The 23196-nt window shown below is 50.9% G+C and overlaps 2 protein-coding genes across 4 annotated transcripts in view; both read left to right on the top strand.

Annotated features, from left to right (window-relative positions):
• Positions 1-4111, top strand: part of MMRN1 (multimerin 1) — a gene marked incomplete at its 5' end in the record, with an annotated part of 38421 nt that extends 34310 nt beyond the window's left edge. The window contains 2 exons of the mRNA XM_084204816.1: positions 760-906; positions 2029-4111. Coding sequence (XP_084060942.1) covers positions 760-906; positions 2029-2450 — 569 coding nt within the window. The 3' untranslated portion in view covers positions 2451-4111. The remainder of the gene's footprint in view (positions 1-759; positions 907-2028) is intronic.
• A 9040-nt stretch (positions 4112-13151) lies between these two features.
• LOC311153244 (E3 ubiquitin-protein ligase RNF213-like) overlaps positions 13152-23196 on the top strand; it is a 45194-nt gene continuing 35149 nt past the window's right edge. Inside the window, exons 1-12 of one of the 3 annotated variants that reach the window (XM_084204925.1) lie at positions 13152-13282; positions 15025-15323; positions 17263-17444; positions 18064-18222; positions 18451-18644; positions 18838-19118; positions 19702-19961; positions 20583-20771; positions 21237-21435; positions 22064-22125; positions 22369-22522; positions 22999-23139. In XM_084204925.1, the coding sequence (XP_084061051.1) occupies positions 15132-15323; positions 17263-17444; positions 18064-18222; positions 18451-18644; positions 18838-19118; positions 19702-19961; positions 20583-20771; positions 21237-21435; positions 22064-22125; positions 22369-22522; positions 22999-23139 (2013 nt within the window). In that variant the 5' untranslated portion in view covers positions 13152-13282; positions 15025-15131. Of the gene's footprint in view, positions 13287-13708; positions 13822-15024; positions 15324-17262; positions 17445-18063; positions 18223-18450; positions 18645-18837; positions 19119-19701; positions 19962-20582; positions 20772-21236; positions 21436-22063; positions 22126-22368; positions 22523-22998; positions 23140-23196 lie in introns of those variants that run through there. The other 2 variants (XM_084204923.1, XM_084204924.1) reach the window with 2 other exon arrangements.

Here is a 23196-nt window from a genome sequence, read left to right as displayed (position 1 = left end):
TTTAATGTGACCTGAATTTTCTCCCCCCAAAACACTGCTATGAGAACACAGGATTCAATTCCACTCAGTAATTACTGTCTCAGAGCTCAGCAGCACTGGCCTGACTGATTTCTCTGTATGGGCTGAGTTTAATTTGGCCAGCTCATACCTAATTGGCAACAGAGGCAAGGACATCCTCAGTGAGGGTGCTCTGCAAAGCCACCTGTTTGGTATACTTTTTCTTGCTTGCAGTCCAAAACTTCTACAACAACCTTGATAGATCTACTGGAATTAGGGACTTAGGGACAAGTACTTGAAATGTCTGAGATAGCATTTAGGACCTTTGATCACCAGGAGCCTGGCTCTCCTGCAATGTTTGTCACGTGCCTGTGTAAAAAATGTCATAGACAAGGCAGTCCAAGCTGTACAGCGGCAGTACAAGATCACTTCTGGTGCACCCAAGGATGAGATGGCTCAGTCCAGAAAGAGCAGCCTGATCTGACTTCTTTGGAGGTTCTTTGTCACTGCGTGTGCCTGACCCTCTGAGACCAGCAGAGCTCAGAGTTTACAGGTAATCTTGAATGTCTTGGAGGATGGCTGCAGGTGTGCTGTGTTCAGGTAGAAGGGGAGGCTGGACAGCACCTGAAGTTGGCCTTCACAAAGAACTTCAGCAGAAATTGTGAGTTGACCAAGAGCCTTTCCAAAGCACTGCATACCTGGGAAGTGTCCCTGCTGTGACGTTACAGCTGAGGCTGTTGGGTTTGCTCCTCTCTTTGCCAGGGCAGCTTTCAGCGTGCGCCAGCTCCCCGTGCCAGAATGGAGGAACCTGTGTCAATGACAGACAGAGTTTTGTCTGCGCCTGTCGCCACCCCTTCGGAGGAGCCAACTGTAGTGTGAAGCTGGGGAAGGACAATTCCCTGAGTGTTGGCAAGTACAGACTTTAGCAGTGCAGTGCAGGATCAGTGCAGGCCTCTGCCCCAGGGCCTAATTACAGAGCGTTTGCTGGTCAGAGGTCTCATGGTTCACTTTAATGAGGGACACCTCAAGCAGCAGAGTCCTGTGTTTTGGTGCTGAAGACATCAATCCCCACGGGTGACTCGTGATCTCTTCTTAATATGACCAGATGATGGGATTAAATTGGTTTGGGACCTGTGAAAATAGCTGGAAAGCTCCCTGATGAAATGTGCAGAGTGGGAGGGTGTGCAGTAGATGCATTTGAATGCAATGTTAGGGATTTTGAAGGGGAAGGTAAAATCACATCACTGGGAAATACTGTCTTCAATGCAGCCATAAATGTTCTATAAATACCGACAGCTACCAGAAGGTGTGGGACTGTGCCCTCAAGGAGTAGTTTTAGGCCTGCCTCTGGCTTTCATCAGCAAAGGATGCAGCCCCTTGAAAGAAAGATTACAAAAGGAAAAAAAAATATGTGAAAATTCTGCTTATTTGGCATAATAAATACAGTAAATAATTTACACCCAGGCCACCTGAAATGTGAATTGTATGCATCTTTCAGCAGTCATTTGGCTGATTTTTACTCATGACAGCATACAAATAGTGAATGAAATAATTTGTACAGAGGCAGGGAATGATAGTGTACAGGCTCACCTTGAAGAGATACCCATATACTTTTATCCCCTCATTTAACATCATGAATGTTTAACCTCACTGTTTGTCTAGGATTGGTGGCGAAGTTCTTGGCTTCAGCTCACTCAGCAACGAAAGAGATCCTGGAGTGGGAAAACTAGGAGTGGGTGTAAGGTGGAAATAAAGCTCCCTTAATGATAACATAGTATAGACAAACATAAAGTTCCCTTGCTGTTGCTAAATTTTTCTCTGGTGGATAGACCTAGCACTAATTGGGAAGAAAGTTACTTTTTATATAATAGGAAAAGATGTGTTTATGCAGGAATACTGTGTTTCAGTTGCTCCAGTTCTGTCATCCACAGGATGATGTGACATCAGAAAATCTGCATTTGGTCTTTGGCTGGTTCAAGTTGCCTTTGTCCAATGCAAGATCACTTGTAATTTTTCTTTATTCCTTTCCAGATTTTTCAAAAGGATCATACAGATATGCACCTATGGTGGCTTTTTTTGCTTCCCATACATATGGAATGACAACTCCAGGACCCATCAGATTTAACAATCTGGATGTCAACTACGGCGCCTCATTTGCCCCAGCAACTGGGAAGTTCCATGTTCCATACCTGGGGGTCTATGTTTTTGAATATACCATTGAATCATTCAGCCCACGTGCCTCTGGCTATCTGGTCATTGATGGAATAGACAAACTTTGCTTTCAGGCTGAAAACATTAATAACAGCAAGTACACTGAGAGAGTAATTACTGGAAATGCTTTATTAGAGTTAAATTACGGTCAGGAAGTCTGGCTGAGACTGGCAACTGGCTCTATACCTGCCAAGTATCCACCTGTAACAACATTCAGTGGTTACTTGTTGTATCGTACCTAAGGCCGTCCTAAGAGTGAGCTGTTAGTCAGATGAAGCAACCTGAAGGTGAATTTAGCTTTGCATTTAAATATTTTGCTTCTTTAAGAGCACTAAGCTTCCCAATATAATGGGTCTTCTAGTGCAAATCCTCTAAGATGTTCTTTGGTTGTAGCCATGTGCACAACCCCAAGGAGACCATAGGTTGGAGATGGGGGAAAACAAGCATCTTCCTCATACTAATATGACAGGGAAGCACAAATCTGATGCTGTTCTGCTGTTCCATTGCATAGACATGCTTACATGAGATTGCTGAGAATCACTTCTCAAGAGAAAGCTCAATTTGCTCATCCCTTTACACCCTGACTGCAAATCAAAAGTGATGGATAGATTTTGATGGCTCTGAGCCTGGTTTGCTACTTAGCTCATTGTATCAATTGATAATCATGTGTATATTTCCTGATTGGAAAAAAATATATTTCTTTTTCATTTTGCCTACCATTATTCACTGCACACTTTGATATGGCAGTATTTAATTGATTAATGATTTTTTTATGTAACCAGTATGGTGATAAACTAGGTTTTTTTGAAACTGGCAGCAAAAAATCCCAAGAGGAATGCATTCAAATTAGAAAGAGGGTATTTTTAGCATTTAAATTAGTCATAGTATAAACACCATAATGGATTTGGTGGATTCTCTCTGCTGCTTGAAATATTTAAACCACAGCTGGATTTTGCTTGGGTGATAGGTTTTAAGCAAACATTGTTACATTAGCTTCACACAGATTTTTGCATTTGACCTATAAAGTAGACAAGATTAAATTATATAACCAAACTATTTTCTGAGTTGGAGTTCTATAAATCTGTTATAATGTTTGTTTCTGCATTATATTCACTAACTACTGAGGCAAGATGAAATTAACTTCAGTCTGCATGTGATTTTTCAAACACCAATCCAATAAAGAAATATTTTTAATTGATGCCTGACTGCCTGAAAAAAATCAAACCCTGGGGTTTTTATTCTTATTCTTTGCAAAATCCCAGGCTGCTGGAGTTTCTTGATATCCTGTCCACTGGTGTGACTGGCCAGGTTTGTTTCTGGTTATTGCCTTTGTTAATGATATTTGACCAGGTTTTTCTGTGTCTCTGTGTTTGTCTCACTCCCTTTTCTTAAAAGCTGGAAAAATCTAACTGTGATCTATGCCAATCTGTTGAAGCACAGAATGTTTTAGAGCTTCCTGAATTATTTTGTTTTCCACCATCAGGAACTTTTCCTGAAAACACATGGGAATCGTCATCTCTCTTCTTAGTATTACTTAATGTACCTTACAAGATCTTAAGATGAATATCCATGAAATGACTGAATTCCTGCCTTGCTGTGTGTGGACAAGAGAATCCACAACATCTTCCCTCAGATGCATAAATGTACATTTTGTTGTTCCAAACTGAGGTGAGCCTTCCCCACCAGAAGCAGAGGTGCTGCAGTGTGTCCATGGGCGTGTGCCTCTGGGTGCTGGCTACCTGAGCTACAGAAATGAGCAGCACTCAAGAGCAGCCCTCCAACATCAGGGGGCATCTTATCCTGGCTTGTGGCTAAGGACAGCAGTTAAGGATTCATGAAAGTTATCAATCCACACCCATTTTATTTTCTTTTGAGGTTTTTCTAAGACCAGAAATCCTTTCTTCTCTGTAATTAATGGTTCTTAATGTACCATGGACAGTGAATGAGTGTGCTACAGACCTTTCTCTTGTTGCATGCCCCATTTTTTTCAATAAACACTCAAATCTTTGATATGGCACTAACTCAGCCTACTGTATCACTGAATGTTATCAAATATAATGAACACAATCCACACTCCCTCCTTGTAGGACACTGCCACTTTAATGTGCTTAGTCCTCTTTATTCCTGCTGTGGTTACGGCTAAATGGCATGACAATTACTCCCTAGATGAAATTAAAATGACCCACCAGAGTCTGCATCTCTGTTTTAATGTGACTTTCCTTGCCCTTGCAGCCCTTCCCTCTAAATCCTTCAAGCTGGGTCCTCATCTTCACAGGCACTATTTCCCCCCAGCAATCAGATCATTTCTGTGTCATTGCACTGGTTTTCTTTCCTCTTTTCTCCTCCCCCCTGCTTTTTTTTTCCTCCTCTCACAAGTCAACAGATTCATTGGGGTAAAGTAAGAATTCTGATGATCACTACATATGCATGAGTAACACTTAGAAGACTAATTTCTCTAATAGAAATAGTACTGAAACTAATTCTCATTTTCCAATTTAAAACATGGGAAAAAGGAATACTTTAAAATGCAATAAATGTATAGTCCCCTTTCTATACCATTTAACAATCCATTCCAATCTTTCTCCTGATTTCTTCAAACTAATTGTAGTTGACTTTGTCCATTTTTAAAAACTACAATGCAGGTTGTTCACTGTGAAGATAGTTTTGTATCAATCACTGAAGCTTATTTATGGGTTGTGACTGTACTTGAGCTGGCTGGACTCACAATGCAAACCACTGAAAAATAAGTGAGGATCAATAACATCAGTCAGCCTACCCATTATGCAGAATAGGAAACAACCAGCCTGAAATCCCAGGAGAACTTTTTAGGCATCAACCAGGATAGGTGGCTCCTGAGGCACTTTGTCACCCCTCTGCTTTCATCTTCCTGTTCTGATTTGCATTCCCTAATGACAGCAGGCAGCAAATCTGAACGCTCATCTCTGCCCCCAGCCCTTGTGAGGGACCACAAAGCCATCCTGAGCCTTTGTACTTCAGAGTGAACAGTGTTCTCTTTATTTGGGAGACTCAATAACCATGGCAACATTTTGTCTGCTCTGCCTCTGACAAGCCCATCCAATTTACTCCAGAGTTTGTGTTACCATTTCTTCACCTATACCAAGTGAGTTACAGCTGAACCCAGCCCCTCATTGGCTTGGGATTCACACTGAGACCAGCTGCTGGTTTTCCTCCCATGCCATTTCTAGCTGCAGAGCCAGCACAGCTCGTGCCAAGCTCCCCTGCTAACCCAGGCCTGCCTGGGTCTGTCTCGTGGGTGTTGCTGCCTGTCCCTACATCTGGGATGTTTTTTCAATTTTTGTTTCTCTGTGATAATGCCATCAACGTTAGCAGCAAGCAGGAGAGAAACCATTACTCCTGAATTCAGGCAGCGACTAAAAGCAGCTATTAGGAGCAACACTGCAGCAAAATCCCACCAAAATCAGTGGAGACCTGGTGATTGAGTACCTTTGACAGTGGGATAAGAAGTGCATTGAGGCAATTGCAAAACTGAATCTACCTAGCAGCTCAATTGGGCAGGTGAGCAGGAGAGTGCAAAACAAAACAAGACAACACACAAACAGTTTGGGCATTTCCAAAGTACAAAAGTGTGCACCATGGCTTTGCACATCTGTCACTGGTGGCTGCTACCTGGCTGCAGAAACAATTGCCTAGCAGCTCCATGCCTTTCATTAACCCCTTCAGGCCATCAGCTGTATCACACAATTAACAATGTTGAGATTAGTTTTGTTTTAATTTTATTAATCCAAACTTCTTCCTATCCTCAGCTGACTGCTGGAGAGTCTGAGCCAAATACTCCTGTTCCCATGCTAGAGGGTTATCAACAGCAGAAGATGGAAACCTTCTTTAATTATTGTGGAATTGTACTTACTAAAGCATCCCGGTGTAATCATATTTTCAGCAGTTCTAAAAGAAGTACAAATATTTATCACAATTTTGTTTTTTAAAATATACAGTATAGTTCCATTGCAGTAATTTTCCCTTTGCAAGGCTGCCATTCTCCCCCTTTGTATGATGGCCCCGATGGCAGGAGAGTTCTCAAGGGTGAGATAAAGTAAAACGCTCTGTTCAGATGGGACTCATGTCAAGAGTGCATGGTAAGAAAGCTTTACCAGCAAGCTGCTTCCTAGCTGAAGTTGCTCTAGACATGTTACAAGCAACACACTGCCTTGTAATGAACTTCCTTGCTCTGCTTCCCCACCCTCAGAAATCTGTGGTGGCTGTGAGCTGAAAACAGTCTTCTGCACTCACATGTTACATGTAAACAAACAAAGTGTTTCTGAAAACACCAATTGCTGTGGCTGCTGCTGAAAATTCTTATCTTAGAAGTAGCAAGTTGCAAACAAAGCAGACCATGGCTGTTTACAAACAGTGAGCAAGTACTTCCAGAAAGTTTGCTATTCAAATCTGCAGGAGTTGGGCAATGCCATAAAAATGATCTGAAGTGCCCAGAAGTCCTTTATAAATACTATAAGCGTTCTAAACTCCTTGTGAGCCCCTGGGAATCAGTATATCTCACATCCACACAGATTTAGTGTGGTGGACAGCAAAGTCAAGAACAGTGGCAACTAAAACAAAACCCTAAGATGACAAACTTGTTTAGCTAAAGAATTATCCTCAGCTCTCTCTGATGCGTCTGAATTGTCTGCAGCAGCCCCGTGCCTCACAGCCTGCCTGGGGACACCTCGCAGGCGGCAGCGCGGTGGCAGAGTCCTGTGAGTGCCCCTGTGCCCCCTCGCCTCCCGAGGGATTCGGGTTGGAAACGTGCCCAGCGCCACAGTGCCGGGATGGGTTCAGGGACGCTGCTGTTCATCTGGGACACTGGTGACAGCGCTGGGGTGGCTGCCGGGGCTTTGATTCCCTCTGCGGTTCAGTGGCTGGGCAGGGAACCAGGAATCCCAGAGCTCAGCCGAAATTGTTTTTATTTCCCGTGGTGATGAGCACCCATGTCCCTGCCCACACCAGTGGCCCCAGCTCAGCGCCTCCCCCCCAGCTGTTGGCCGGGTCTCCCTTTCTCTCCGCAGGCTGAACACTACGGTCACACCCCTCTTCTTCACAGACCAGCTCCTGCAGATCTCCACCTCCCTGCCCTCACATTTCATTTCGGGGCTGGGGGAGCATCTGACACCGCTGTTCCTGGACACAGCATGGACCAGGGTCACCCTCTGGAATTGGGACATGGCACCCGCGGTACAGAGTGGGGCTGAGGGAAAAGGAGACAGATTCAGCTGTGCTCCTGGAGGTGGCCCTGCAGCCTCTCTGGGGCTCAGGAGATGTGTCAGCTGGTTCAGCTCTGGGCCTCGGCCATAACACTGGACAAACCCATGGGACGCTTGTCCCCAGGCCCAGGTTTGTCCCCCCAGAGCTCTGGGCTGCCTGGGAGCTGTTTGCAGGGCTCTGGCCCAGGATGGGCTTGGCTGACTTGACAGAGTTTGGGAGCACAGCCCTGGGTTTGCACCTGAAGCCAGTGCAGCTGACCAGAGGTGGGGGTGGTCAGGTGGGTGTGGGGGTCTCCAGTAGAGCCTCACTGGCACCACAGCGAGCTCTACTCCAGCCCCATGTCAATCTCTATGGCTCCCACCCTTTCTACCTGGTGATGGAGGACGATGGTTCAGCCCACGGTGTCTTTGTGCTGAACAGCAGCAGGATAGGTGAGTCCCGTGGGGGCGCCGGGCATGGGCCTGGCCCTGTCCCGGTCCTCAGCTTCCTCCCCTGGCATTTGTGCTTCCCCAGACGTGCTCCTGCAGCCCAGCCTGGCCCTGTCCTGGCACACAACAAGGGGAATTCTGGACTTCTACACCTTCCTGGGCCCCGACCCCAAGAGTGTGGTGCGGCAGTACCTGGATGTGGCTGGTATGGCTGAGCCATGGCCCTGCTCTCAGGGGGTCTCTGCAGGGGCTGGGGGTGCTGGGGAAGGTGCTGCTCCTTTTGGGCACTGCGGGGACTAGGCTCCAGTTCATAGCATGGGCTGGCAGGAGGGGTCCTGTGGGGTGCCCAGCTGAAATTTGCCCAGGAGGTGAGTGTTGTCTTAGGGTTTTCCTGCGCTCAAGGGGTGCTAGGACAGGGCCCACACAGTCCCAGTCACTGCTGGTTCTGCTCCGTGTGCATGGAGGTTCCTGTGGGAGCCTCAGGCCAACACTAGCCAGGAACTGCTGGCTCTGGGTAAGAGCTGCTTGCTCAGAAGGGCAGGGATGGGGCTCTCAGCAGTATCCCACGGCCCCTGAGCCGCCTGAGATCCCCATCTGGGCAGTCCGGCCTGCACTGAACTTTCCCTCCCTTACCTCGAATGTTCTCACAGCTCCGGAATTTCCGGAGCAGGCTGTTACTCTTGTGGTGGGTGGGCCTCCAGCCTCAGGCATTGTCTCCAGCCCCCAGCCGGAAGGAAGGGAGAAGGTCACAAAGGGAGCTCATGGGAACAAAAGCACAGCAATGACTCCCCAGCCCCTCTCCTTTGTCTCCTCATTCTCAGCTTTGGCCAGTGGGTAACAGGAGGGTGAGCAGGGCACTCACTGGGGCTGCGTGGTGAGAGAGCTCTGCACCATCCTGAGTGGAAGGCTGTGCTGTCCCCAGTGGGTCCCTGAGCTCGTGTCCTGGTCCCCAGCAGCCTGCCTTGGTGGCCAGGCTATGCTTGTGTCCCAGTGGCCACCTTCCCTTCCTGCTGTGCAGTCCTGCAAGCCAGGGCTTCCTCATGTTCCTCCCTGACAGGGTGGGTGCTTCTCCTGGGTGAGGTCTTTGGGCAGTGGGCAGGAGCAGCCCCCAGCCCCCCCATCGTGTGGGTTTGCGTTTCAGGATGGCAGTGAATGCTCACTCAGGGGTCTGCACCCCGCAGGAGGGCTCATCACAGGTACAACCCTGCCCTGCCCTGCCCCTGGGCTGCCCCCGGGTTGCTGCCTGTGCCGGGGACCCCTGGGCGTCAGGGACCCCTGGCAAATCAGGGACCTCTGGGTGTCAGAGACCTCTGGGTGTTGGGGTGCCCATGGCTCAGGGTCCCTCTCCCGCAGGTGCCCTGGTCCTGCTGTCCCTGGTGTACCTCACCTCTCTCTTCTATTTCATCCCCAAAGCGCCGTCATCATCTTGGCCATGGTGTCCAGGTTTGATGCTGGCATCTTCCAGACGCTCTGGCGGGTTAAGAGTGAGGGCATCAGTGAGCAAGAGGCAGTCCCCCAGTCCAGCCATCCAGGAGCCACTCTGGCAGTCACACTCGCCTCCCCTGAGCCGGGACAGAGGCCCCTTCACGGCTCCCCCTGCCCCACTCACACAGACCAGGTCTCCTCACTGGTTCTACCCCAGGTTTCCATAGCAGATTCTCAGACATCCAGATCCTTGAAATAATTCAATCATGGTGCCATAACTAAATAACTGAATAACAACTCGAGTTGGGTGTTTCTGAGGAGGGATCCAGAACAAAGGAGTCTATGAGATTTTATCCTTTTATCCCCTCACAGATGTGCTTAAGTCTCGGGGGTGGCCTCTGAGCGTGGTGTCCCATCAAGGTCTCTGAGCGTTCCACCACTGCATCTAAGTGTCCCATCACTCTCTCTTGAGTGTCCCATCATGTGGCTGCCCACCGGGGCCTGGGTCCTTTGTCACGGCCCTTCCAAGGGACCCCACCCAGAGCTCCACCTGCAGCTCCACCAAAGTTGTCCCAGCCACCTGCACGGAATGGATTCCTCGAGACCTGGGTGCAGCCCGGCTGTGCCCGCAGAGCCAGTGCTGTCACTGAGCGCCCTGTGGCACGTGGCACCAGGACAAGCCACAGCTGGTCTGCAAGACAGCCTGGCTTCTCTCTCTTGCAGGCCTGGACCTTGTGCCCCTCTGTGTGACATTCCTGCTCTTCTTCTGGGAGGTCCAGTATGGAATTGTGGCTGGGGTGCTGCTTTCTGGGGTTTTCCTGCTCTACTCCATTGCCAGTCCACCAATAAAAGTGAGCTTCTCCCCTCCCCTTATGTTGGTTTTCCCAGCTTTTCAGAGACGGGGCAACTGAGAGGTGTTTTAAAAGATTTTATTCCATTATCAGTCCTGATGAAGGGTGAGACATAAGAGAAGTAAAACTCAATGCCATTCTATCAGAAGCCACCCTATTTCCTGGTTACAATACCTTATAAATGTTTTTCAGCCTATTACCTTTTGCCCACAATGCTGCTAATACTTTTAACACCACTCACCCATATTTTTACCCCACGTAATGCTACAATGCATTTTTCACAGTTCTAATTCTCTAAAATATCTGGTCTTTTTGCAAGGACATTGTTTGAAACTTGTTGAAACTGTCAACAATGTCATCTCTATTCCATGGCCTTCCTAGGTGGCCACACCTTATCTCAGAGTTCGCATACACTTGTACAAGACTGTGTGAGCTGCTGCAGGAGCTGTGCAGGCACAGCCTCTCACTGGCCTTCTGTGCCCTGCAGGTGTGTGGGACCTCGGCCACGCCACCCTGGGCCCAGGGAGGGTGTGGCTGATGGGCTCTGTGCTGGCCTCTCCTCTGGTGGCACCATCACCATCCCAAGCACCTTCATGTCCCAGAGCTGGAGGCTGCGGGCGCTGGGAAGGGCTGGGGGCTCTGCCCCAGGGGGATGGGAAGTGGCCAGCGCTCCCCAAACCCAGGTTTCTCTGTCCTCAGGACCCCGTTCTCCAAGTCCTCCTGTCTGCAGACTTAGAAGGATTCCAGTGTTCCCCCACCAGGGAGGAGGCAGCTGAGGCTCTGGGCTGCTCTCCCAGGATGGGGTGAGTGTGGCTCTGGAGGACACCCATGGGGATCTGACCTGTCCAGCTGCAGAGCAGCAGTGTGGGGGCTGCAGGGGCTCCTGGGAGGGTGAGCTGGAGCCCCTCCCAAGAATTGGGTCTCCCCAGCCTTGGGGATTCCTGGTGAGCTCTGGGGGTGCAACCCAGCAGCAGCTCACCACCACGGAGCCCTTCACTCCCCTGCAGAGGGGTGGGGCAGAATCAGAGAAAAGGTAAAACTCGGGCTGAAATGAAGGCAGTTTAACAGGACAGAAAATAAAAGGAAAATTACAGTAACCTGTCCCAGATTGCAAGGCAAGATGTATTCTATTTGCCATCTGTATGGCAGTTGTCTTCTATTAAGTGGGCAGTTTTCCTTATTTCTTCCCCACCCACTCCTCCCTCCCAGGGGGGAGGAGGGGGGAACATCTGCTTATGACTGATAAGAACTGTAGCATCCCATTGTGAGATGCTCTGCCCAGAGGGAGGAGCCAAGCATTCTACCCAGATATAACTTGGAGATTCTGGAATATCAACACAGCTTCTCCACTGCATTTGCCAGAGGAACAGCAGCTGCCTCTTCCACTGGATCCTCAGAGGAAGACTACACCCTTTTTCTACAGTATCTCTGCTCCAGCAGAGCGACATCTGACACTCCAGGAGGACTGCAGGCACTATTCCAATTGGACTGCTACCAACACCCTGACCAACAGGGTGTCAGGTTGTGTTCTGACTCTGTCAGTGTTGGTTTAGTTGACTGCAGTGTTTATTTTATCCTTTTATTTTCTTCCCTATTAAAGAACTGTTATTTCCTGCTCCCATATTTTTGCCTGAGAGCCCCTTAATTTAAAATTTATAGCAATTCAGAGGGGGGTGGTTCGCATTCTCCATTTCAGGGGAGGCTCCTGCCTTCCATAGCAGGCACCTGTCTTTCCAAACCAAGACATAACCATAAAGGAATATCCACAGCCAGTAATGCACAGGGTGCTTGCTCACCACCCTCTGAGCAATGCACAGCCAGCCCCTGAGCAGTGGCCCTCACGCCTCGGCCAAATCACCCCAGTGTGTCCTTCAGCACCATGCCCTGTGCTCTGTTCCCTCTGGGCACTGGGGCAGCTCTCCTGGCTCTGCCCCCTCCCAGCTCCTCGCTGCCCGGGCAGCCTGGGAACCTGAGAACTCCTTGGCTTAGTGAAGCACTGCTCAGCACCAGCGCAACCATCTGGCTCTTAACAATGGCAGCCTCATCCTGAACTCAAACGCAGCTCTGAACCCGCTCCTGGGAAGAACACTTCCCCAGTCCCAGCTAGAGCCAGGACGTGAGCCTTGCTTTGACTCTGCTTCCACCCCTCCTGTCCCAGAGCGGTGCAGGGGAGCAGAGCTGGGGGGCAGCAGGGCAGAGCCCTTCGCCAGCACTGCCGAGAGCACCGGGCCCATCCAGTGGGACTAATTTGGGCTGAACGTCCTGTGCCAGCCCAGTGACACCAACACCCTCCACGGGAGCCACCTGCCACATCCTGGGCACGGGAATGGACTGTCCCCATGTCCCACACCGAGATGGACAGAGCAGCACCAGCCCAACCCCACACAGGCTTTTGGACAAAACTGTTCCTTGTCACAGTGACCAGTGCAAAGCCATCCTTCCTACAGGGAGCTGCTGACATTTTTTAAACAACTGTTTTAATTCTGGACCTTTTTCACGTTCTAGGCTGCTCCAGTGGTGGTGCTTGGTGAGTTCTCAAAGCTGTTTCAGGGCTGCTGTGCTGCCCTCCAAGCAGACACAGGGGCTCAGCCTCCACCTGAGGAGAGGGAAATCATCTGGGATTGTACTCCATACTGGGTTTTGTCCTTATTTATCCTTACCTTTTTTATTGTTATCTTGTCTGTGGGGTGTTGTGCCAAACACTGCCCTGAGTTAGGGCTGGGGTGCAGCTCCTGGCCTGGGCCCTGCCGAGGGGACAGGCACGGTGGCACCAGGCTGTGAGATGGGTACAGCACCTGCTGGGGGTGAGCAGGGTCGGGAATTCAGTGTCCCTGAATAGCCCTTGGGATATGGAGGGCGTAATAAATCAGAAACTGCTCATGAGTCAGTGTGATCGCTGCCTTCCTTCCTGAGGGAAAGCGTTTTACTTTTGTGGGGGGGAGTTATTTTCAGGGTGTTGCTGAGTGTTCTGGGGAAAAGAAACCGAAAGCAAGCCGGGACAGTGCGGGTGAGCCGAGCCCGAGGGCACGTTCTGCACAGCTCCTGCTGCCGGAGGTGCTGGAAGGGCGAACAGGTGCCCGGGAGCCACACACCTGCCAGGACTCTGGGTCCTGCCCTGGAGTGCACTGAGCTGTGGGTATGCCGGGAGGGGGAAAAGAGGGACAGGGGGGTAAAATGGGCTGGTTGTTTAGGGCAGGGCTGCTGGGAGCCCGTCTTCGTCTCGGTCCTGGTCGGATCCGGGATGGGGCACCAGGTGTGCCCCCACTTTTGACCGCAGAATCCGCTTTTGGTTGTCAGGACCAGCACAAAGTGCTCTCCTCCAACACACCTGCCCTCACTGGTGCTGCCGGGTCCTGCCTGCGACCCTGCGCCGGCCGGGGACTCCTGCACCGGGCTGTTGGTTGGGGGGACGCTCGGGGGGTACCGGGGGACCCCCCGGCCGGGATGGGGGGCCAGACGGGGCGGGACCCGTCGAGACCCGCCCGGGAGCGGTGGGGCGGCCGGGGCCGGGACTGGCCGGAGTGGCCTAGGGCTGGGTGGGGACCGTGCCTGTAAAAACGAAAGTTAGCGGCTCGGCGGAGAAACTAAACTTGGCCGGGCGGGGGTCGGCGGAGCGGCAGGACGAGCGGGCGGTGCAGGTGGTGGTGCCCGCACCCGTGCCCGGTCACTCGGTGAGTCGCGCTGCCGGGGCGGCGAGGGGCGGCACGGGGCGCCGGGCCTGGGCTTGGGGGGCTCCGGGGCGGGGGCAGCCGGGGCTCTGGGGCAGGCGGCGCTGCGGGCTCCGGGCCCCGCTGCACCCTCGCGGTGTCCCCGAAGCGCCTCCCCCGTGCGCCTGGATTTCCCCTGATGCCCGATCCGCCCGGAGCCCTCCGGTGCGTCGCCGGGGACTGCCATCTCCTCCCCGTTCACTCGGGATGCCCCTATCCCGTGTATCCTCTTGTGTGTCCCCTCGGTGTCCCCCTCGGTTTCCCCCCGGTCTCCCCCCGTTTCTCGCAAGGGAGCAGAGCTGGGGGGCAGTGTCCATTCCGGTCCTCCCCGTGCCCCCCGGGGTCCCCCGGGAGCCGCGCTAGCCCCGCCCATCATATAACGGTCTCGTTTACATACAGGCTCGCTGCACCGCTCGGGCGGGGCGGGGCCGGGCCGGGCGGGGCGGGGCGGGGCGGGGCGGGGCGGGGCGGGCCAGGCCAGACCAGGCCGGGCGGGGCCGGGGCGGGCCGGGCCGGGCGGGGCCGGGGCGGGCCGGGCCGGGCGGGGCAGTGAGCGAGGCTCACGTCCTGGCTCTAGCTGGGACTGGGGAAATGTTCTTCCCAGGAGCGGGTTCAGAGCTGCGTTTGAGTTCAGGATGAGGCTGCCATTGTTAAGAGCCAGATGGTTGCGCTGGTGCTGAGCAGTGGTTCACTAAGCCAAGGAGTTCTCAGGTTCTCAGGCTGCCCGGGCAGCGAGGAGCTGGGAGGGGGCAGAGCCAGGAGAGCTGCCCCAGTGCCCAGAGGGAACAGAGCACAGGGCATGGTGCTGAAGGACACACTGGGGTGATTTGGCCGAGGGGTGAGGGCCACTGCTCAGGGGCTGGCTGTGCATTGCTCAGAGGGTGGTGAGCAAGTACCCTGTGCATTACTGGCTGTGGATATTCCTTTATGGTTACTGTAATTTTCCTTTTCTGTCCTTTTCAACTGTGTTTATCTCATCCCACAAGTTTTGCCTTTTTTTCTGATGGTCTCCCCCATCCAGGGACGTGGAGTAACCTGGTCCAGTGCAAGGTGCCCCTGCTTGTGACAGGGGTAGAATGACATGAGCTTTAACATCCATTCCAACCCAAACCACCCTGCAACTGGGTGGCGAGTTCCAGTTAAAGGATTAATTTCCCTCCTTTGCAGAGAGAAGAGAGGTGCAAGTCCCTGATGCAGAGGAAGAGGTGAAGGGAGAAGGTGCTGCTGGGCCTCCTTCCACCACTGAAACAAAGGAGACAGAGGGCGAGTCGCTGATGGACAGAGCAAGAGCTCTGCCCAACACCACACCTGACACTGCAGGTGGATCTCCCAGCTCTGCTGGGACATGGGAAGAGGAGGAGGGATCCTCAGACCTGGAGTATGTCGCAGCTCCAGAGGTCAATGCAGAGCCCTCAGCCCAGCGTGGGGCTGGCGACTCTGCTCAGGTGGTTCCTCTGCCGAAGAAGGTGAGGATCCTGCTGGGTGCTGGGGAGCAGCTGTGACTTGTTGCTCTCTTACTGGAAGTGAGGAGGCCAGGCTGCATCCCCCACATCCCTCTGGCCACGCTGGGGAGCTGCTGCCTGGTTTCCTCCAGGAGAAGTTCGCAGTGTTTGCTGACGCTGTGTTGTGTGTGTGTAGCTGCGGTGGCGGGAGGGAGAAACCACAAATAACATGAGTGAGCTTAGACACTGCTGAGCTGCTCTGTGCTCCTGCTGAGCAAGTCTTGAATATTAAACCTCCACAGTTCTCAAGAGTTATTTGTATTTCAGTGGCTGATCTTGTACCTTCTCTTCCTGATCATTCTCTGTTAGAGAATGATCTTCCTCCTGTGTAGCAGGAAGATGTCAGCACTTGCTGCAATGGAGAAGGTGACAAAGAGTTTCCCTTTGGCCATGAATAAACAGACATTGTGGTCTTTGTTTTTCTTTTTTTAATAGAAAGAAAACAAGAGTCAAGCAGAGAAACATATGTCCATCTCCAGGGAACCTGTTCCCCTGGATTCTCTGCCTCCTCAAACCACAGTGTTGCCTGACACATGTGTTGTTCCTCAGGAAATCCAACCCCCCCGTTGGTGAGGGAGCAAACCCTGGTGCTGATGGATGCACCAATGCCAGTGGAGATGCACCTGAAGGCAATAGGAATTTGGCACACCTGGGGAAGGAAGCTGGCAGCCTGGAAGCAGAAAGGCTGAGCCCTGCAGAGCAGAGCAGCACAACGAGGGGGGCTACTCCAGCTCGCAGTGCCGCAGCCCCAGGGGACAAGCTGGGGGATGGAACAGGCAGGGATAATGTGGAAGAGGGCAGTGGTGCCCCGGCCAGCTGCCACAGCGCATTCCCAGGGCAGCAGCAAGGAGCTGCTATCAGCAGGGCAGGAAGCTGGGCTGCCTCCTGCCAAGGGAGCCCCCCGAAGCAAGCCTGAGACCAAGACCTCCCCTGGGGCTCAGAGCCCACAGGCTGGGAAGGAGCCCAAGCAGAAAGGGACCAGTTCCACTGTTAAAGTGAGGATGAGTGAGCTCTGGCGAGTGTTCCAGTGGGCACTGCTTCCCTTTGTCAGTGTGACTTGCTCGTGCTGTCAGCGAGGCTGAGGAGCACCTGCCCGGGCATACAGGGGTGAATTGGGGAGGACTATGGGGAGACTCTAATGTGAGCTCTGTTCTCCTGGGTGTCAGTTCTAGCCCAGCTCTCATTGAGGGGTGGCTCAGATGCCACTGGGACTGGCAGGTGTCTCTTCTCCAGCCAGCCATGCTCTCTGGAGAGCTCTGGGATCCCCTTGAATGAGGGGATTTTGTGTTTTGCAGGTGCCTGTGCTCTGTTCATACACAGGCCTGGTAAGATGGAAGTTGGTGTGGTTTCACTGTCTTTATGGCCCATCCTCTGGGACCTGGGGCTCACTGAGCTGACTGTGTGGCAGTGTCTTTGGGTTGGGCTCCTCTTCCATCATGGGCTGTTTTCCTTAGCCAGTGGCTTCCCTCAGCAAGGGATCGGTGCTTTCAGGAGGATGGAGCTGGTGGTGCACCAGTGTTGGGGGGCAGATGGGCGGTAGAGCAGAAAGTACTGCACAGCTGATGGGTGATGTGGGCATCTTGACTCTGATGGGCCAGAAGCCCTGGGAACATCAAACAGAAATGCAAGGAAGGAAACAAAAAGGAAATTGGCTTTGTTTAAAGGAAGTCATGCAAGACTGTGGTTAAGCAGTGTAGCTAAGAAACGTGAGTAATGTGGTTATTTCTTAGCTGTGAAAATTTTACCTAAGGCTGTAAGAGTATATAATTGGAGTTGTAGAAACAATAAATGGCTTCTTGCTTGCACCAGGGGTCCTGTCTCTCAATTGCCGACACTCCAGGAGGAGATGCTGTGCTTCCAGGGTCTCCTGTTTCATTGGGCATTGTTTGTCTCCCTGTTGCAGAATGCAAACACAAAAGAGAAAAATCAGACCCCATGTGAGAAAATGCCCAGTGTGAGTGAGAAGACAAGTCGGAGCCAAGGAGTGGAGGCTGCCAGGAAGGAGGGTGCTGTCGCTGCTGCAGACAGCCCCAAGAACAAAAAGGAACAAAGGAAGCAGAAACCTGTGGAAAAGGTTAAAGAAAGGTGAGAACAGCCCTGCTGCTCCCAGCATTCTTCACAAACAGGAGTTGCTGTGAGGAGGACTCAGGACTCCAGACTGAGGTGCTGGGATTGAGTCAGTGGACATGTGGAAATGGAGTTGTCTTGAAACTGAGGTGAGGTGCTCGTGCATGACAGAACCAGTGCTGAATGGGAGCTGCAGCACAGGTGATGTCCTGGGTGACGTGTTGAACCTGCTTGAGCATCTGATGGATAAAAAAAGAGATTATTCTCTTATTTCTTGCTCTAATGAGCACCGTGTGCTTCACACACACAATGCTTCAGGTGAATAGTGTGAAGAGCTGTTTTGATGTTTTGGTTCATGTGTATGAGCTGGAAGGGGTGGAAAGTGTGGCCATTCCAGGTGACTCTGCTAGGCCAGAGCATCTCCAGCTGCCTTCAGGAGCCCATTTTTCCTTTTTGCACTGGGCTTTGCACTAGGCCTGCTAAAACATCAGTGTGAGTGAACTGCTGCCAGAGTTTATGGATCTTGCTGCCACTCAGCTGGTCTCAAATCTAGTCTGAATTGAGGTCTACAGTGACTTGTGCAATTAAAAAAATCCAACAGAATCCCTCCTATTCCCCTTCCAATTCTTTTCTGCAGTTCTGTGAGCCCCGACGAAGGTGTTACAGTGTATTTTCATGCAATATTATCCAAAGACTTCAGGTTCAACCTCGGTACAGATAAAGTGTTCATCAGGGCTCAGGGCATTCCTTCCTATGCTGACTGGGAAGACAACATCTGTGAGCTGAACTGCACCTGGTGAGTGTTCCCTCCTCTGAGAATGGGGTCTCTGTGGGGCCTCAGCCGCTGTGCAAGGGGGAGCTCTGTGCCCACAGCTGGGGGTTGCAGCAAAGGGTTTCACAGTGCAGAAAACTGTTCTAAAGTGTTCTTGTGAAAGAACAGTCACCATTCCTGTTAAAAATGGAGCAATGCGTGGAAAAGGAGGTCTGTAGATCAGCTAACGTGTCCTGTGTTTGTGTTTCCAAGGTGTCTGGGAAAACATGGATACCTCATTGAAGGTGCTGTAACTCTCAGCAGAGAAATCCTGGATACATACATTCCTTACAAGTACTGGGTGACCTGTAGAAAGGGGGAGTATGAGTTCATTTACAAGAAGTCAGTGTCCGATAATCCCGTGAATCGCTGCTTATTGATAAGCAGTAGATTCCTCAAAAATGGAGGTGAGCTCTGTTGGCTGGATCTATACCTTGGGGGGATCCCTGCTGTCCTACGGCCCAGCATTCCTGGCAGGGTGCCCTGTCTGAAGCTGGCAGCTCTGTGGGCTGCTGGGGGTATTGCTGTGGCCGCTGGAAGGGAGAAGGCACCTGATTGCAATGGTTGTTTTCCTGTGTTCTCCTTGTGTTACTGTTCCAGAGTGGCACCAGTATGATGACATCGTGTGTGCAAAGCCTTCCCTACTCAAAAACACATGGCAGAAAGTTACTTTTGATAAATACAAGGAAGTGGTGGAAGGGAAGAAAATTGCTGCCGATATTATGTTAGAAAGAATCTTCAGCATTCTCGAAACCTGGAATCCTGACAATCTGAGGAATTTCTTCTGTCATCTGAGGCAGTTCCATAACGTTGCAGTAGGCCAGCGGGTGTTTGATGGTAAAGCAATGACATGGACAGAGTTAAACTTCAGCACAGAGCAGGTAATCCCTTCTCTTGCAGAGACAGAAAACATTCTGTTACTGAACACAAACTTTAATTATGCTGCTGACCTCGCTGCGTTAATTTTGCTTTTCCAGTCAAAGTTCAGGTACAGAAGCAGTGGGGATCCTTCTGGGGTGGCTGTCACTGACTGTGCTGAGGGCTTCAGTCAGCCTGTGCATCTGCTGACCATGGGGTCAGCAGCAGGGCTGTGATGGGGTGACTTCTTACCTGAGTGTGTTTTGTGTCTGTATATTGATTTCCTAAGCCTTACCATTAAGTTTTGCTGCCAGTTGTTCTGTCACTAACAACTTCTCTGCACTCATCTCTTGCTCCAAAGCTGCCTGCTTTTTGGAAGAAGCTCCTGATCCTGTTCTAAGCAGTGATGCCAGTAGGGTTTCTGGAATCCAAAATTTCTTATTTGACATAATTAGGAAATGTGACAGAAATGCCACATTGTCTTTTTTGGTTTTCAGGGCTGTTCCTTCCTGTCCTGTGGCCTCACTGGAACTGGCAGAAGACATTGGCTTCAAAAGAGAAATACTAATGCTGTGCTTGGTTTGTTTCTTCTCTTCTATGTCTCAGGTGAATGATTTGCTGCTAAAATATGTGAAGAAAATAGCTCTCCCTTTCCTTGAACCAAAAGCAGCTCCAGAGGACAGAGTCATCCAAAGCAAACTGGCTGTGGGGCTCACCATCCTTGTGGTGGTTGAGAACTATTCACTCTCAGTAGCTAAAAGTGACCTGGCTGACCTGTGCAGCCTCCTGTGTCTGGATCAGGCATCGCCACAAGATGTACAGAATGAGATTGATCACATCAAACAGGCTTTTGCAGGAGTTTCCAGGTAAGGGCCCTATGTACCTTCTAACTGACCAGGCTGGTGTTGCTTTGATAACACAACAGGAATCCAGCTCTCTACTGCTAGAGAACCAGAGAAAGAGTTACATTTGGAGGTATCTTTGGAGGTCTCAGTTCCAGTCTCCTGCTTGAAGCAGGGCTAACATCCAGGCAAGGTTGTAGTGCATCATTCCACACTTTTTGGTTGGTTTCCCCTGGAGTGCCTCTTTTCCAGGTTGTAATCTAACTGTGTACCTGGAACTGGATTTGGAGTTCTTCACTCACACAGCTGCAGCCATTGCATTTCCTTCTGGAGTCCTTCTCTGTGTGGGTGTCACAGGGCCGGGGGGGCTCATGGGGAGACTGTAGGTAGAGGATTGTGTCTTCCCAGTGCTCCAGTAGCAGGATCTGTGCAGAGAGATTCAGTAACCTTGCAGCTCTGGGCCTTAAACCTGGACAGGTACGCTCTGCAGTGAAGAGAGATGGAGCTAAAATAATGACCAGAGGTTAATTGAAGGTGCATCGGGAGATTGCCCTAGGGATGTGGGAGGCTACGTTTCGTTCTCAAGGCCAGGATAAAGCTGTTCTTTCACTCCGTATCTTTGTTTTGTTTTGGTTTTTTATTTAGCTTGAAGATTGACCTGACAAGCTTTTGCCAGAGGTGCATTGAACTTGACGTAGACCAGTGGGTGTGGGTCCTTCCCCTTCTGCATTCCTTTCCTGCTCCCCGGAAGCAGGAGCACAAGGTGGTGGAGGAGGATGCCTGGGCAGGGCTGGAAGGGATTCCATTTGCTGATACCAGGACGAAGCCAGATGTGTGAGTTTTCCAGAGCTCCCAGTTCCTCCCAGTGCCCTTCGCATCTCTCTTTTAGTTTTTCCCCTCCCCCATTTTTAAAGAGTATGAAATGTAGCATGTTTGGGGAGGATGTTTGGGGTATTTGGGCACAGCCACACTGGTGGCTCAGAGGTCACTGAGTGTAGCCCAGTTGGGCACTGTGTGACCCCTCAAACACAACACCCCCCCCCCCCAGTTCTGCCAGCCAGGGAGCGGGTGGGATCTCCTGTTGTGTAGAGTCTGAGCAAGACCTGGAGTTTATTTTCCCTGAGTGCTTGAGCTCAGTGGTTTGGTTCTGCTGTGCCATCCCTGGGTCCTGGGGACTCCCACTCATCTCAGCTGCAGGGACAAAAGCACAGGAATGGAGGAGACTCCTCTGTGAGCTGCACAAGCTTACAGCCTTTTGTTCCCTGGAATCCTGAAGATTTTCTTTTGTCTCCCCTCCAGAGTGACCCTGCTGGCACGAATGAGAGAAAAGAGATACTTGATGGAATTTGATGGGATTCTGGTCAAGTCCTGGCTCTGTGTGCTGCCCCTGGGGAGCCTGGCTGACTTCATAAAAGACTTCTCCAGTGACGTGCTAGTTATTTTTCAAGGTGTTTGGTACAGATTGGAGAATGTTGAGGTCTGGTGCAATAGCTCTCAGGTGTGTCATCTGGCAGCTCTGGGATGAAGGCTCAAACTGGGCTCCTGGGTGTCTTTTGGTAGAACTGACCATCACTGAGGGAACTGTGGCTGGCAGCAGGTCACAGCACAAAGAGCCTCAAACCTAGCTAAGAGCAAAAATAGTTGCTCTGAAGTCAGAGACTCCTCAGGGGTGTTGGGGGTTGATCTGCAGCAGAAAGTGGTGTTGGTGTTGATGAGAGGAGGGTGGTAGTAGCTGGCTGGATTTGCTCTTGGTTAGTGATGGCAGAGGTTTTAATCCTGACCTCCTCAGATGTGTAGCTGAAACTGGTTTTTTTGCACAGGAGGGTTGGGCAAGGGGTTTCTGGTTTTGGGAGATTTTCCTGCTGTTGTGAAAACTTTTGTATTGGTGTGAGGACAGCAGGAGTAGGACCTTGCAACTGATAATAGAAATTGTAAGAAGTGCAGGTTGGGTTTGTGCATGTAAAAGGTATTGGCTCTGGCACCCAGTAAACAAGTTCTGCTATTTTACAGTGTATTTATAAAAATGTTGGAGAAGATGCGAAAGAATAGTGCGTTTCCTCCTCCTCAGCTAATCAGAAATCAGTTGGTAAAATTTCTTCCACAGTTTCGTATTTTTGTCTTTCCAGTCTCAGGTGCTAGTGGGGATTCTAAACACAGTGCTGCAGGCCTTGGATAAGCCCCCAGCCAGGTAAGTGCAGTGCGCCTCTGTGAGAGCATTGTCAGCCTCTGCACCAGGGCTGGGGTCCTGCTTGTGTACCTCAAAATCTCTGTGGAAAAAAGAATCCTGGAGCTCGGTCCCATCTTTTAAATCCATCCGAGGGAGGTAGCTGCCACACTGTGTTGAATTTGGTGGGGTTTTTACTTTGTTTTTAACTTTTGATTTTTCCTTGGAGCAGAAAATTAACTCTCCCTCTGTGTTGCTGCCCTGCAGAGCTCTGGGGGCTCGTTCTTGGCGGTGCTGCTTGTTCGGCTGCCTCAAGATGCACGAGAGGCTCTGCAAGGCTGCCAGGACAATGGAGTTGTTCCTGATCCCTGCCACTACTGCCACCCTGATTGCCAAGGTTGCCCATCTTCAGCCCCCAGCAGTGAGTACCCAGGAATTCTTGGCTTATACAAGCAAGGTACCCAGAATTATTACAATGTGGCACAACACACGGGGTTTAGGTCACATCCAGTCTCTGAAGAACTTCACACTCTAAGCAAGACTGTGATACTTTCAGACAGGTGTGGAGTCACCTGATGAGTTTGGTTCTTATTGAAAATAAGGTCAGATGCTCAGGTTTGCTGTGATAAGCTTTGTTTAAAGTCTGGTTTTGTTTCCCCTTAAACATTTGTTGTCTTTACTTCATGGAACAAGCTTAAGCACAACCTGCCTGTAAGCACTGCACTTTCCCAGCCTCTCTCTGCTCTTTATTCAAGCAGTGCTGGGTCTGTTGCTGGGCTCTTGTGTGTTGTGGATGCTTTTGGTTTTCTCTTTAGAAATACTAATTTAAATCAGTTGTCTATTGCTGTCCCGCTTGAGCTGTGTTTATTTTGTTGTCTTCCTCTCCGTGTGGGGCAGCTTCCAGGGGATGCTGAGGTGGAAGAGGTGCTCAGTGGAGCTCTGAGGGAAGCTCGTGCCTGGTTCACAAAGGTTTTAGATCGCAAGTTACTGAAGAAGTACCTAGACCACGTGATCTTCTCTTTCTCCTCTGAACTTCAGGTTTGTCATCTTCTGATAATGTCAGTAAAAAGGGATTTTACTGTAGTTTAACCAGGG

The sequence above is a fragment of the Fringilla coelebs genome, assembly GCF_963513975.1.
Source record: "Fringilla coelebs genome assembly, chromosome: 4".
In the NCBI taxonomy this organism is placed as follows: Eukaryota; Metazoa; Chordata; class Aves; order Passeriformes; family Fringillidae; genus Fringilla; species Fringilla coelebs.
Note: the sequence above shows the minus strand (reverse complement) of the source record. Positions and strands in the feature narration are given on the sequence as shown.